Genomic DNA, 14,943 nt, shown 5'->3' with positions numbered 1-14,943 from the left:
GAGATGATCATGTGGTTTTTGTCCTTTTTGTTTACATGGTGGATGATGTTGATGGATTTTCGAATGTTGTACCATCCTTGCATGCCTGGGATGAATCCCACTTGATCATAGTGTATGATCCTTTTGATGTATTTTTGAATTTGGTTTGCTAATATTTTGTTGAGTATTTCTGCATTTACGTTCATCAGGGATATTGGTCTGTAATTTTCTTTTTTGGTGGGGTCTTTGCCTGGTGTCATAGAATGAGTTTGGGAGTATTCCCTCCTCTTCTATTTTTTGGAAAACTTTAAGGAGAATGGGTATGTCTGATAAAATTCCTAAGTAAATCCATCTGGCCCAGAGGTTTTGTTCCTGGGTAATTTATTGATTACCAATTCAATTTCTTTGCTGGTAATTGGTTTGTTTAGATTTTGTGTTTCTTCCTTGGTCAGTCTTGGAAGGTTGTATTTTTCTAGGAAGTTGTCCATTTCTTCTAGGTTTTCCAGCTTGTTAGCATATAGGTTTTCATAGTAGTCTCTAATAATTCTTTGTATTTCTATGGGGTCTGTCATGATTTTTCCTTTCTCCTTTCTGATTCTGTTGATGTGTGTTGATTCTCTTTTTCTCTTAATAAGTCTGGCTAGAGGCTTATCTATTTTGTTTATTTTCTCAAAGAACCAGCTCTTGGTTTCATTGATTTTTTCTACTGTTTTATTCTTCTCAATTTTATTTATTTCTTCTCTGATCTTTATTATGTCCCTCCTTCTGCTGACTTTAGGCCTCATTTGTTCTTCTTTTTCCAATTTCGATAATTGTGATGTTAGACTATTCATTTGGGATTGTTCTTCCTTCTTTAAATATGCCTGGATTGCTATATACTTTCCTCTTAAGGCTTCTTTCGCTGCATCCCACAGAAGTTGGGGTTTTGTGTTGTTGTTATTTGTTTCCATATATTGTTGGATCTCCATTTTAATTTGGTCAGTGATCCACTGATTATTTAGGAGCATGTTGTTAAGACTCCATGTGTTTGTGAGCCTTTTTTGCTTTCTTTGTACAATTTATTTCTAGTTTTCTATCTTTGTGATCTCAGAAGTTGGTTGGTAGGATTTCAATCTTTTTGAATTTCCTGAGGCTCTTTTTGTGGCCTAGTATGTGGTCTATTCTGAAAATGTTCCATGTGCACTTGAGCAGAATGTGTATCCTGCTGCTTTTGGGTGTAGAGTTCTGTAGATGTCTATTAGGTCCATCTGTTCTAGTGTGTTGTTCAGTGCCTCTGTGTCCTTACTTATTTTCTGTCTGGTGGATCTATCCTTTGGAGTGAGTGGTGAGTTGAAGTCTCCTAAAACGAGTGCATTGCATTCTATTTCCTCCTTTAATTCTGTTAGTATTTGTTTCACATATGTTGGTGCTCTGGTGTTGGGTGCATATATATTTTTAATCGTTATATCCTCTTGGTGGACTGAGCCCTTTGTCATTATGTAATGTCCTTCTTTATCTCTTGTTACTTTCTTTGTTTTGAAGTCTATTTTGTCTGATACTAGTACTGCAACACCTGCTTTTTTCTCCCTGTTGTTTGCATGAAATATCTTTTTCCATCCCTTGACTTTTAGTCTGTGCATGTCTTTGGGTTTGAGATGAATCTCTTGTAAGCAGCATAGAGATGGGTCTTGATTTTTTATCTATTCTATTATTCTGTGTCTTTTGATTGGTGCATTCAGACCAATTACATTTAGGGTGATTATTGAAAGATATGTACTTATTGCCATTGCAGGCTTTAGATTCGTGATTACCAAAGGTTCAAGGTTAGTTTCTTTAGTATCTTACTGCCTAACTTAACTCGCTTATTGAGCTATTTTAAACACTGTCTGGTGATTCTTTATTTCTCTCCCTTCTTATTCCTCCTCCTCCATTCTTTATATGTTGGGTGTTTTATTCTGTGCTCTTTTGTGTTTCCTTTGACTGCTTTTGTGGGTAGTTGATTTTATTTTTTGCCTTTAGTTAGTATTTGGTTGGTCTGCTTTCTTTGCTGTGATTTTATTTTCTCTGGGGTCATTTGTTAAGCCTTAGGAGTGCTCCCATCTAGAGCAGTCCCTCTAAAATACCCTGTAGAGGTGGTTTATGGGAGGCAAATTCCCTCAACTTTTGCTTGTCTGGGAATCGTTTCTTCATATTTAAATGATAATTGTGCTGGATACAGTATTCTTGGATTAAGGCCCTTCTGTTTCATTGCATTAAATATATCATGCCATTCTCTTCTGGCCTGTAAGGTTTCTGTTGAGAAGTCTGGTGATAGCCTGATGAGTTTTCTTTTGTAGGTGACCTTTTTCCTCTTTCTAGCTGCCTTTAAAACTCTGTCCTTGTCCTTGATCTTTCCCATTTTAATTATTATGTGTCTTGGTGTTGTCCTCCTTGGGTCTCTTCTGTTGGGAGTTCTGTATACTTCCATGGTCTGAACGATTATTTCCTCCCCAGTTTGGGGAAGTTTTCTGCAATTATTTCTTCAAATACACTTTCTATCCCTTTTTCTCTCTCTTCTTCTTCTGGGACCCCTATAATGCGGATATTGTTCCGTTTGGATTGGCCACACATTTCTCTTAATATTGATTCATTCCTGGAGATCCTTTTATCTCTCTCTGCGTCAGCTTCCATGTGTTCCTGTTCTCTGGTTTCTATTCCATCAATGGCCTCTTGCATCTTATCCATTCTGCTTATAAATCCTTCCAGAGATTGTTTCATTTCTGTAATCTCCTTCCATACGTCATCCCTTAGCTCTTGCACATTTCTCTGCAGCTCCATCAGCATGGTTATGACCTTTGAGTTCATTTTCAGGGAGATTGGTTAGGTCTATCTCCCCAGATTCCTTTTCAGGGGAGGATGTCTGGATTAGTCTGGTCTGTATCAAATTGTTTTGCCTTTTCATGGCGATAGAGGTATTTGTGGGGAGATGTCATGTGTGTTGACTGGGAGAACATCCCTTTTTGCTAGTTGTGGCCTTCCTCTTCTGAGAGAACAGCGACCCCTAGCAACTTGTGCTGGGCAGCTGCGCACAGACGGGGTTTCTAATTCTTGCCTGGCCCCTGTGAAAGAAGCTCTGCCCTGCTGCCTCAGGCTGCTTCTCCACTATGGCAGAGCCACATCAGAGGGGAAACAGGCGGGTTGATGTTTATCTCCAGGAGGGGCCTCCGAGCTGCATGGCTGCCCAGCGGTTAGGGCACCTAGAGTTCCCCGGGATTCCCAGTTGCTGGGCTAAGTGTCCCAGGACGTTTCTGTCCAGCTGTAGGGTTCCTGTCCCTTTAAGACTTTCAAAAGCACTCACTTTTCTTTTGTCCCAGGGGTGCCAGCTGTGGGAACCCACTCACAGGTCTTACTGTCCTGTTTCCCTAGTTTCCAGCACCCCACACACGCACTATGTGTCTGCGCTCTGGTGCGGATGGCTGGGGCTGGGTGTTTAGCAGTCCTGGGCTCCCTCTCCCTCCCCGCTCTGACTCCTCTCCTCCCGCCAGGAGCTGTGGTGAGGGTCCTCGGGTCCCACCGGGCCACGGCTTGTATCTTACACCTTTCACCAGGCGCTGGGTTCTCGCCAGTGTGGATGTAGCCTGGCTGTTGTCCTGTATCTTCTGGTCTCTCTTTTAGGGATACTTGTATTTACTGTATTTTCAAAAATATATGTTGTTTTGGGAGGAGATGTCCGCTGCTCTACTCATGCCACCATCTTGGCTCCACCCCAGATCTGTATTTTTAAAACTGCATTCTTTCCAGTGACAGGTATTGGTAAATATGGATGAGACACAGTAATGGCCCAGCTTAATTCGATAAATATCTACTCTATATTAGGTCTTTTGCTCAGAGCTGGAGGCACAGTTTCTATCCCAGTTCTTAGCTGAATGGAGGATATGAAGACACAAGCCTGGCTCCATCACTTACAAGCTGTGTAACTCCAGACAAGTTAGGTGTCATCTCTGTTTCTTCATCTGTTGAATGGGTATAGTACCCAATCTCATAGGAAGGTTGTGAGGATGAAAGGAATGCAAATAGCTTAGAACAGCATCCTACACATGGCAAGCAAGCAATAAATGTTAGGAAATAATTTTTATCATAAGAGATAACCTAATAGCATTGTAATAAGTGCTGTGAATAAAAGTATGTGTGTGGTAGATACATATACTTTGGAATACGGAAGTCACAATTGGCTGAGCCAAGAAATGATAAGAAGATGAGTTAAGGGAGGAACTGGGGAAGTGGGGAAGGGAGATGGATGCAAAATATTATACAGAGGCAGAATCCAAAGGGCTTAGTACCCATGAGATGCTGGGGTGAGGAAACAGAAGTCCAGCAGGACTCCCAGGGTTATGGCTTGGACAATTGGGTAAAAGTGGTGTCATCAACTGTAAGAAAAACAGATTTGGGCTCATGCTCTATCAAATAGTCATGCATCAGACATTATAATTTGTGAAATTACCTAGTTAATATCCAATATACAATTCCCAATTAACAATGGCAAAAAAAAATGATATACAAATCTAATCTGAGTTTCTACTTAATGTCTTCAACTGGAAACAATGACTATTACAGTGGGCATATTAAAATCCTAAACTCAGTTATGGTATAAGTCTACTCAAATGTAAGTTTTTTCCAAATGTCTCTATATATTAGTCACATGTCTATGACTTACTAATTCAAAATAATATACTGTTAGCTAATTGAGCCAAGAACATGGGTTAGTTCAATACTTTGCAGCCCTAGCTGCACATAGGAATCATTCATGGAGATTTAAAAAATTACCTATTATAAGTCCCAACCCTGGATATGATGATTTAAATGATTTGGGATAGGGCCCAAATAATATTTTTATTGAAATACTATTGATATACAATAAATTTTTTAAATTTTTTTCTTAAGATATCATTGATATACACTCTTATGAAGGTTTCACAAGAAAAACAATGTAGTTATTACATTCACCCTTAATTATCATGTCCCCCCCATACCCCATTGCAGTGACAGTCCATCAGCATAGTAAGATGCAACAGAGTCCCTATTTGAGTTATACTGTCTTCCCCATGACACCACACACACCATGTGCACCAATCATGATACTCCATAACCCTCTTCTCCCTCCCTCTTCACCTGCTCTCCCCCACCCCTCCCCTTTGGTAACTACTAGTCCCTTCTTGGAGTCTGTGAGTCTGCTACTATTTTGTTCCTTCAGTTTTGCTTTGTTGTTATACTCCACAAATGAGGGAAATCATTTGGTATTTGTCTTTCTCTGCCTGACTTCTTTCACTGAGCATAATACCCTCTAGTTCCATCCATGTTGTTGCAAATGGTAGGATTTGTTTTCTTCTTATGGCTGAATAGTATTCCATTGTGTATATGTAACCACCTCTTCTTTATCCATTCTTCTACTGATGGACACTTAGGTTGCTCCATATCTTTGCTATTGTAAAAAGTGCTGCAATAAACATAGGGGTGCATATGTCTTTTTGAATCTGAGAAGTTGTTTTCTTTGGGTAAATTCGTAGGAATGGAATTCCCAGGTCAAATGGTATTTCTATTTTTAGTGTTTTGAGGTACCTCCATATTGCTTTCCACAATGGTTGAACTAGTTTACATTCCCACCAGCAGTGTAGGTGGGTTCCCCTTTCTCCACATCCTTACCAGCATTTGTTGTTCCTAGTCTTTTCGATGCTGGCCATATTAACTGGTGTGAGGTGATATCTCATTGTAGTTTTAATTTGCATTTCCCTGATAATTAGCGATGTGGAGCATCTTTTCATGTGCCTGTTGGCCATCTGAATTTCTTCTTTGGAGAAGTGTCTGTTCATATCCTCCACCCATTTATTAATAGGGTTATTTGCTTTTTGGATGTTGAGGCATAGAGTTCTTTATATATTTTGGATGTTAACCCCTTGTTGGATATGTCATTTACAAATATATTCTCCCATACTGTAGGATGCCTATTTGTTCTGCTTATGGAAAAAGTTGCTCATGTTTATATTCAATAGATTTTTTTGCCTATGTTTTCTTCTAAGAGTTTTATGGTTTCATGACTTACATTCAGGTCTTTGATCCAACTTGAGTTTACTTTTGCATATGGGGTTAGACAATAATCCATTTTCATTCTCTTGCATGTAGCTGTTCAGTTTTGCGAACACCAATTGTTGAAGAGGCTATTATTTCCCCATTGTATATTCATGGCTCCTTTATCATATATTAATTGACCATATATGCTTGGATTTATATCTGGGCTCACTAGCTACAACCTTATATTACTTTCAAATATAAAACACAGTGGTTCAACCATTACCAATATTACTAAATCCTCATCCTCCCTAGTGCAGTTACTGTCTTTTAACATAGGAAGATGTTACAGAATCAATGGCTATATACTCCATGCTAATCAACCAACCCATGACCACCTTATATTATGATTGAGAACTTTCATCCCTCTTTATCCTCCTCACTCTTCCCACCCAGCCACCCCAACTCCTCTGCCATGGAAACCACCAGTACCTTCTTAGTATCTATGAGTCTACTGCTATTTTATTCATTTTATTTTATTTTTATATTATATAAATAAGGGGAATCATATAGTATTTGTATTTCTCTCCCTGACTTATTTTACTTAGCATAATACCCTCTAGGTCCAACCAAGTTGTTGCAAAATTTATTTTTTGTTGCGGCATTTATTTTTATTTAATTGGGTGAATAATATCCAATGTGTCTATGTACCATATTTTATTTATCCATTAATCTACTGATGGACACTTAGGTTGCTTCAATAACTTAGTTATTATAAATAATGAAGTGATAAACATAGGGGTGCACATATCATTTTGAATCAGGGATTTTGTTTTCTTCATGTGAATTCCTAGAAATGGAATTACTAGATCATAAATTTCTATTTTTAGTTTTCTGAGGAAGGTCCATACTGCTTTCCTCAGTGGTTGCACCCATTTACATTTCCATCAACAGTGTAGGAGGCTTCCCTTTGCTCCACAGTCTTGCCAACACTTGTTATTTCTTCTCTTTTGGATAGTGGCCATTTTAACTGCTGTGAGGTGATATCTCATTATGGTTTTGATTTGCAGTTCCCTGATGATTAGCATTGTGGAGAATCTTTTCATGTGGCTTTTGGCCATCTTTGGAAAAATGTATTTCTTTGGAAAAATGTCTGTTCAGGTCCTTCACCCATTTTTTCAATCAGGCTATTTGGGATTTTTTTTGTGTGTGTTGAGGCATATAAGTTCTTTTTTTTAAATTAAAGTATCGTTGATATACAATCTTATGAAAGGTTCACATGAACAACATTGTGGTTTGAACACTCACCTATATTATCAAGTCCTCACCCTGCCCATTGCAGTCACTATCAGCATAGTAAGATTCTATAGAGTCATTACTTGTCTTCTCTATGCTGTACTAAGGCATATGAATTATTTATATATTTTGGGTGTTAACCCCTTATCAGATAAAGTTTACAAATATATTCTCCCATACTGGAGACTCCCTTTTTGTTCTTTTGATGGTGTCTGTTGCTGTACAGAAACTTTTAGTTTGATGTAGTCCCATTTGTTCATTTTTTGTTTCTCTTGCCAAGAAGATCTGTCCAGGAAAAATTGTTTATATTTATGTTCAAGAAATTTTTGCCTAAGTTTTCTTCTAACAGTTTTATGGTTTCATGTCTTACATTTAGGTCTTTAATCCATTGCAAGTTTACATTTTGTGTATGGAGTTAGATAGTAATTCAGTTTTGTTCACTTGCACATAGCTGTCCAATTTTCCCAGCACCAGTTATTGAAGAGTCCGTATTTTCCCCATTGTATATTCATGGCTCCTTTGTCATATATTAATTGACCATAATGCATGGAATTATATCCAGGCTCTCTATTCTGTTTCATTGATCTAAGGGTCTGTTCCTCTGCCACTACCATGCAGTTTTGATTACCATACTCTTTTGATTACATAGCTTTGTAGTATAACTTGAATTCAGGGTGCATAACATCCCCAAGTTTGCCCTTCTTTCTCAGGATTGCTTTGGCTATTAGGGGTCTTTAGTGGTTCCACATGAATTTTAGGATTATTTGCTCTACTTCATTGAAAAATGCTGTTGGTATTTTGATAGGGATTGCTTTGGCTCTGTAAATTGCTTTGGGTATGATGGCCATTTTGACAAAAATAATTCTTCCTATCCATGAGCATGGGATAGATTTCATTTATGTGTGTCTTCTTTCTCTCACAAGACTCTTCCATTTTTCAGAGTACAGATCTTCCACCTCCTCAGTTAGGTTTATTCCTAGGTATTTTATTCTTTCTGTTGTAATTATAAATGGAATTGTTTTCCTGATTTCTCTTTCTGCTAGTTCATTGTTAGTTCATAGGAACACAACACATTTCTGAGTATTAGTTTTGTATCCTGCAACTTTGCTGAATCCATTTATTAGTTCTAATAGCTTTTTGGTGGAGTATTTAGGGTTTTTATATATAGTATCATGTCATCTGCAAATAATGACAGTTTTATTTCTTCCTTAACAACTTGGATGCCTTTTACCTATTTATTTTGTCTGATTGCTCTGGATAGGACCTCCAGTAGTATGTTGAATAAATGTGGTGAGAGTGAACATCCTTCTCTTGTTTCAGATCTTAGAGAAAAAAGCTATTAGCTTTTTGCCATTTAGCATAATGTTAGCTCTGGGTTTGTCATATACAACCTTTATTATGTTGAAGGACATTCTTTCTTTGTTGGGAGTTTTTGTCAAGGATGGATGTTGAATTGCATCAAATGTTTTTTCAGTACCTATTGAGATGACCAAGTGTTTTTTATCCTTCTTTTTGTTAATGTGGTATATAACATTGATTGATTTATGAATATTGTGCCATCCTAGGATCCCTGGAATAAATCCCACTTGGTCATGATGGATGATACTTTTGATGTATTTTTTAATTCAGTTTGTTAATATTTTTCGAGGATTTTTGCATCTATGTTTATCAGGGATATTGGTCTAAAATTTTTTTGTAGTGTCTTTGTCTGGTTTTGATATTAAAGTGATGCTGGCCTCATAGAATGATTTTAGAAGTATTCATTCCTCTTCTACGTTTTGGAATACTTTAAGGAGGATGGGTATCAGCTCTTTAAATGTTTGATAGAATTCAGCTGTGAAGCCATCTGTTTCTGGACTTTTGTTTTTTCCATGTTTTTATTACCAATTTGATTTCATTACTGTGGTTGGCCTGTTCATATTTTCTGTTTCTTTGTAGGTCAATCTTGGAAGGTTGTATTTTTCTAGGAATTTTCCATTTCTTCTAAATTGTCCAATTTATTGGTGTATAAGGTTTCATAGAATTCTCTAATAATTCTTTGTAGTTCTGTGGTATCTGTTGTGACTACTTCATTTCTAATTTTGTTTATTTGTGTACCTTTCTTTTTTTCTTGATAAGTCTGGCTAGGGGGTTATCTATTTTATTTTCTCAAAGAACCAGCTCTTGGTTTCATGGATTTTTTTCTATTGTTTTATTCTTCTCTATCTTTGTTTCTACTCTGATCTTTATTTATTATGTCCCCCCTAGTAACTTTGGGTTTCATTTGTTCTTTTTCTTCTTTCTTTAATTATGACTTTAGAGTGTTTATTTGGGATTGTTCTTCTCTCTTGAGGTAGGCCTGGATTGCTATGTACTTCCATCTTGGAGCTATTTTTGTTGCATCCCACAGATTTTAGACTGTTATATTCTTTTTCTCATTTGTCTCCATGTATTGCTTGTTTTTATTTGTTCATTGATTTATTGATTATTTAGATGTTTTTAGCCTCCATGTGTTTGTAGGCTTTCTTGTTTTCTTTGTGTAATTTATTTCTAGTTTCATGCCATTATGATCTGAGAAACTGCTTGATACAATTTCAACCTTGTTTATTGAGACTTTTTATGGCCTAGTATGTGATCTGTTCAGGAGAACATTCCATGTACAATTGAGAAAAATGTATCCTGATGCTTTGGGGTGCAATGTTCTGTAGATGTCTTAAGTCCATCTGACCTAATGTGTTATTCAGTGCTTCTGTTTCCTTATTTGTTTTCTGTCTGGTTGATCAATTGATGTGAGTGGTGTGTTGAAGTCTCCCAATATGAATGAGCTGCAGACTATTTCCCTCTTTTATTCTGCATTTGTTTTACATATTAGGTACTCCTATTTTGGGTGCATAGATATTTATAATGGTTATATCCTCTTGTTGGACTGATCCCTTTATCATTATTTAATGATACACTCACATACTAAATTCTATTTTCTTTGTGTCTTGTTACTTTCTTTCTTTTATAGTCAATTTTGTCTGATATAAGTAATGCTACTCCTGTTTTTCTCCGATTATTTGCATTAAATATCTTTTTCCATCCCTTCACTATCAATCTGTGCATGTCTTTCAGTCTGAAATGAGTCTCTTGTAGGCAGCATATAGATGGGACTTGTTTCTTTATCCATCTGCCACCCTGTCTTTTGATTGGTCCATTCAGTCCATTTACATTCAAGGTAGTTATTGATATGTATGTACTTACTGCTATTTTATTGTTTTCTGTTTGTTTTTGTAGTTCCCTGTTCATTTTCTTCTCTTATACTCTGCTGTTGTTATTTGACGGTTTTCTTTAGTGTTATGATTTGGTCTCTCTTTTTTAATTTTTTGGGGATCTATTATAAGCTTTAGGTTTGTGGATACCATAAAGTTCATGGACAGTTTCCTAGCTATATAACAGTCTATATAAGTTGATCACTCTATTTCAAGCACAATATAAAAGTACTTCTTTTTTATTCTTCTTCCTCCATACTTTATGTATTAGATATCATTATCTACTTTTTTTGTGTATCCCTTGACTGATTTTGTAAATAGTTGATTTTACCACTTTTGTTTTAATTTCATACTTGCCTGGTAAGTAGTTCATCTACTACATTTACTGTGGGCTTGTTTTCACTGGTGAAAACTATTTAGGCCTAAGAATATTTCCATTTACAGAAGTCCCTGTAACATATCCTGTAAGGCTGGCTTAGTGGTTAATAAATTCCTTCAGCCTTTGTTTTATCTGGGAAATGTTTAATCTCTCCTTCAATTTTGAATGATAATCTTCCTGGGTAGAAGATTCTTGAGATGAAGGTCCGTCTGTCAATACATTAAGTATTTCCTGCCACTCCCTTCTGGCCTGTAAAGTTTCTGCTAAGAAATCTGCTAAAAGTCTGATTGGGTTTCCCTTGTAAGTATTCCTTTGTCTATCTCTGGCTGCTTTCAATACCCTCTCCTTATCCTTAATCTTTGTCATTTTGATTATTATATGTTTTGGTGTTGTCTTCCTGGGGTCCCTTTTGTTAGGGGCTCTCTGTGCTTCCAGGACCTGAGTTTCTATTTCCTTCTGCAGATTGGGGAAGTTTTCTTCAATTATTTCATTTAAGAGACTTGCTACCCCTTTGTCTCTCTCTTTTCCTTCTGGGACCCCTAGTACATAAATATTGTTTCACTTGGAATTATCACACAGCTCTCTTATCATTCTTTCATTCCTAGAGATTGTTTTTCTCTCTACTCCTCAGCATCATTATGTTCCTGTTGTCTAATTTCCATCTTATTGTCTTTTCTATTATCCATTCCCTCCATTGAATATTTCATTTCAGCTATTATATTCTTCAGCTCTGAGTTGCTCTTTTTCAACTCTTCTCTTTGTTAAAATCCTCCCTGAAATTGTCAATCATTTTCTGCAGATCAGTGACTGCTACTTTGAAAGATTTATCAAGAAGATTGGTGAATTTTGTTTCATTTAGCTTTCTGGTTCTTACACTGTAGTTTTCTTTGGAAATATTCCCCTGCCTCCTCATTTTTCAGGGTTTCTGCATTTCTTCTTCTATATTATATGGATCTATTATGCTTCCTGGTCTAGAGAGTAATGACTTTATGAAGGTGTCCTGTGGTGCCCAGAAGCTCAAGACTCTTTACTCTCTAGTGCCTGGTTCTTCTTTGCAGTGGCTCCCCAGTTGCTGTTGGTGGGCTATGTGCAGGCCCACCTTTCTGTCTGAAGGCAGTGGTCTAACACAGTCCACTATGGATGTTAGTTTGCCTCAGTCAGACCTTGCTCAGCTACCCTTTGTGAGCAAAGCAGTGGCACTTTTGCTGGAAATTTTGGTCAGGTCACCCTCTGCCTGCCCTGCAAGTGATGGCAACACTGCTGGGCTAACAGAGTGTGTGGGGTGGTCACATGGCTCTGGGTTGGGTATTGCCCTGGGGTGGGTTACACTCAAAGAGGAAGGAGTACTTGAAGCTGGCTCTAGCACATATCTTCCCAGTTATCTGAGAAACATGGGAAAGCCTCCCTCTGCCTGCTGGATTGAGCATTCCAAGCTGGTGAGCAGGTGGGTATGCAGGGCAGCACCTCAAGGCTCAGCCTCCAGCAAGGCAGATGGAGCATTTGCGGGTCCCATGAGTGCCCGACCTGTTGGGCTGGGGAAGTGTCATCCACCTACCCTTTCTCCTGTGGAGATAAGTCCATACAACCCTTGCCCCTTTGGCACCCTTACCACTGCTGGTAAATCTTTCAAACAGCCACCTTGGGCTTGGGTCTCAGTGGGACCTCCAGAGCATTCTTGTCCTCCACAGCAGCAGGAGTCTCAGCCTCCCAGAGTGCTCCATCTCTCCCTGGTGTCCAGCCCAGTTAATCCCCAAGCCTGATGCAGTGTGGACTCATTTTCTAAGAGCAGATCTCCAGGGCCAGGTTTGCAGAATTCCTGAGTGCTTATCCCCTCCCATTCCATTCCTCATTCTCCTGTTTGTGGGCTGGAATGGGGGAAGTGCTGGGGTCCTGCTTGATCTCATCTCTGCCACTTTACCCTTCTTTGTATGGTCTTCTCTTCTTCACCAGCTGTAGGTGGTCTGAAGTCTTTGGGTCGTTTTCAGGTTAGTTGTATTTGCTGTAGTTGCTTCCTTGTGTGAGTTGGAAGGGGGTGTCTGCCCTGCCTTCATATTCCACCATCTTTTTTCCAGGGCCTAAGTGGGTATTTTTTCAAGTTTCCCAGGTGATATTAATATACAGGTAGTGTCAAGAAACATTGGTTTAGAGAAAGAACCTGGAATTTAGGGTCATAATAAAGCTTAGAAATACTCTAGCTCATTATTTTGAAACTTTGTTTTTAATGCATGGAAACCTTTGATCAAACTCTTATAATAATGTGTAAACCATTAAAACAGAGAAAATCAGAGCTATTCTAATTAAAGGAAGAGAAGTTTTGTCTAGTAGGCTTCCCCTCTCTTTCATCTCCCTTTATATTCCATTTATGCTGCTCCCCCCACCTTCATGTCTCCAGGAATTCTCTGTGTAATATATTTTCAAAACAATACATAGGAATAAACAAATGCCATTCACTCATTTATGAATAGTTTTAAGCTCTAACAATATGACTCGTGCTAATATATGGGAACAGTTCATATCTTAGAGGTGAAAACAGACAAGATTACAAGTGTATTTAGAAGAAAATGGCCTATATCTTGAAAATAGAGAAAACTTTCCTAATAATAACTCAAAATCTAAGGAAAGGATTGATAAATTTGGTTTTTAAAAATAAAACTTTTGCAAGGCAATAAAACATTGTAAACAAAGTAAGAAGCCAAATGACAAACTGAGAAAATATTTACAACATAAATCATAAAGAGAATTAAATTTCTAATATTTAAAGAGTTTCTAACATAGGTTAGAAAACAAACAACCCTAGATAAACTGGCAAAAGTCAAAAACAGTCAATTTCATGTATAATAAGAAAAATTAAAATTAAAACTACATCAAGATACCATATTTCACTTAGACTAGCAAATGAGTAATACAAGAGTTAAAGAGATATTTTGTATTTATTGAAAAAAAAGGTCAATTCATCAGTAAGACACAATAATCATAAATATGTTCCTAATAAAAAACTTCAAAATTCTTGAAACAAGATAATTATGATATCATTAAAGGGAACACAGACAAATTCATAACCATAATTAAAGATTTTAATGCCCCTCTTTCATTAATTGAAAGAACAACTACCAGTAAGGATAGCACATAAGTTGGTAACGATATGGAATACCAAAAAAGCACAATCAACCACCTTGACTTAATTAATGTTAGCAGAATACTACTGACAACAACTGCAAAACGCATTTTTTTCTTTTTAAGGGCATATGGGACATTCACCAAACTAGACTATATACTAGGATCTTGTCAAGTCTCAATACATTTCAAAAGGCTGTAACCTATAGGATATGTTCTATGACCAGCAGATATACTTTAAAAAATAATAAAATATCCCAAAGTGACTCCAAATACTTTAATACTAAACCACATACTTACAAATAATCCATGGAACAGAGAAAAGAATATTAAAATTTTTTTCAAATGGATAATAATGAAAATACAACATATTAAAATTTGTGAAGTGCAACCATTGCACTGCTTAAAAGAAAATGCATAGGTTTAAAAAAAATACCAAGATAATAGCTACAGAGAACAGATTGGTGATTGCCAGAAGAGGGGGTATGGGGAGAGGGCAAAATGGGTGAAGGGAGCCAAAGGCAGAAACTTCAAGTTATAAAATAAGTCTTGGGATGTAATATAGAACATAGCAACTCTAGTTAATAGTACTATATTGCATATCTGAAAGTTGCTAAGAGTAAATCTTAATAGCTCTCATCACAAGAAAAAAAAATGTTATAGCTATGTATGGTGACTGATGCTAACTAGACCTACTGTGGTGATCATTTGCAATAAACACAACTATCAAATTATTGGGTTGTACACCTGAAACTAATATAATGTAAGTCAACTATAACTCAATTTTTAAAATGTATAGGTTTGAATGTTTCTATAGGAAAAAGAAGGTGCAGAAACAGTAATTTATGCTCCTACTTCAAAAAACTAGAAAAGGAGAAAATTAAATACAAAGTAAGCAGGGACAATCAAATGATAAAGATATGA

The 14,943-nt window shown here is 37.0% G+C and overlaps 1 protein-coding gene across 2 annotated transcripts in view; it reads left to right on the top strand.

The window, feature by feature from the left end:
- Positions 1-14,943, top strand: part of ACMSD (aminocarboxymuconate semialdehyde decarboxylase) — an 83,102-nt gene that overhangs the window by 57,516 nt on the left and 10,643 nt on the right. The window contains exon 9 of one of the 2 annotated variants that reach the window (XM_036886676.2): positions 12,594-12,708. The exons of the other annotated variant lie outside the window; for it this stretch is intronic. Coding sequence (XP_036742571.2) covers positions 12,594-12,665 — 72 coding nt within the window. The 3' untranslated portion in view covers positions 12,666-12,708. Of the gene's footprint in view, positions 1-12,593; positions 12,709-14,943 lie in introns of those variants that run through there. 2 annotated transcript variants of the gene reach the window in all.

The sequence above is a fragment of the Manis pentadactyla genome, chromosome 8 (genome assembly GCF_030020395.1).
Source record: "Manis pentadactyla isolate mManPen7 chromosome 8, mManPen7.hap1, whole genome shotgun sequence".
In the NCBI taxonomy this organism is placed as follows: Eukaryota; Metazoa; Chordata; class Mammalia; order Pholidota; family Manidae; genus Manis; species Manis pentadactyla.
This window is presented reverse-complemented; position numbering and strand designations above follow the sequence as displayed.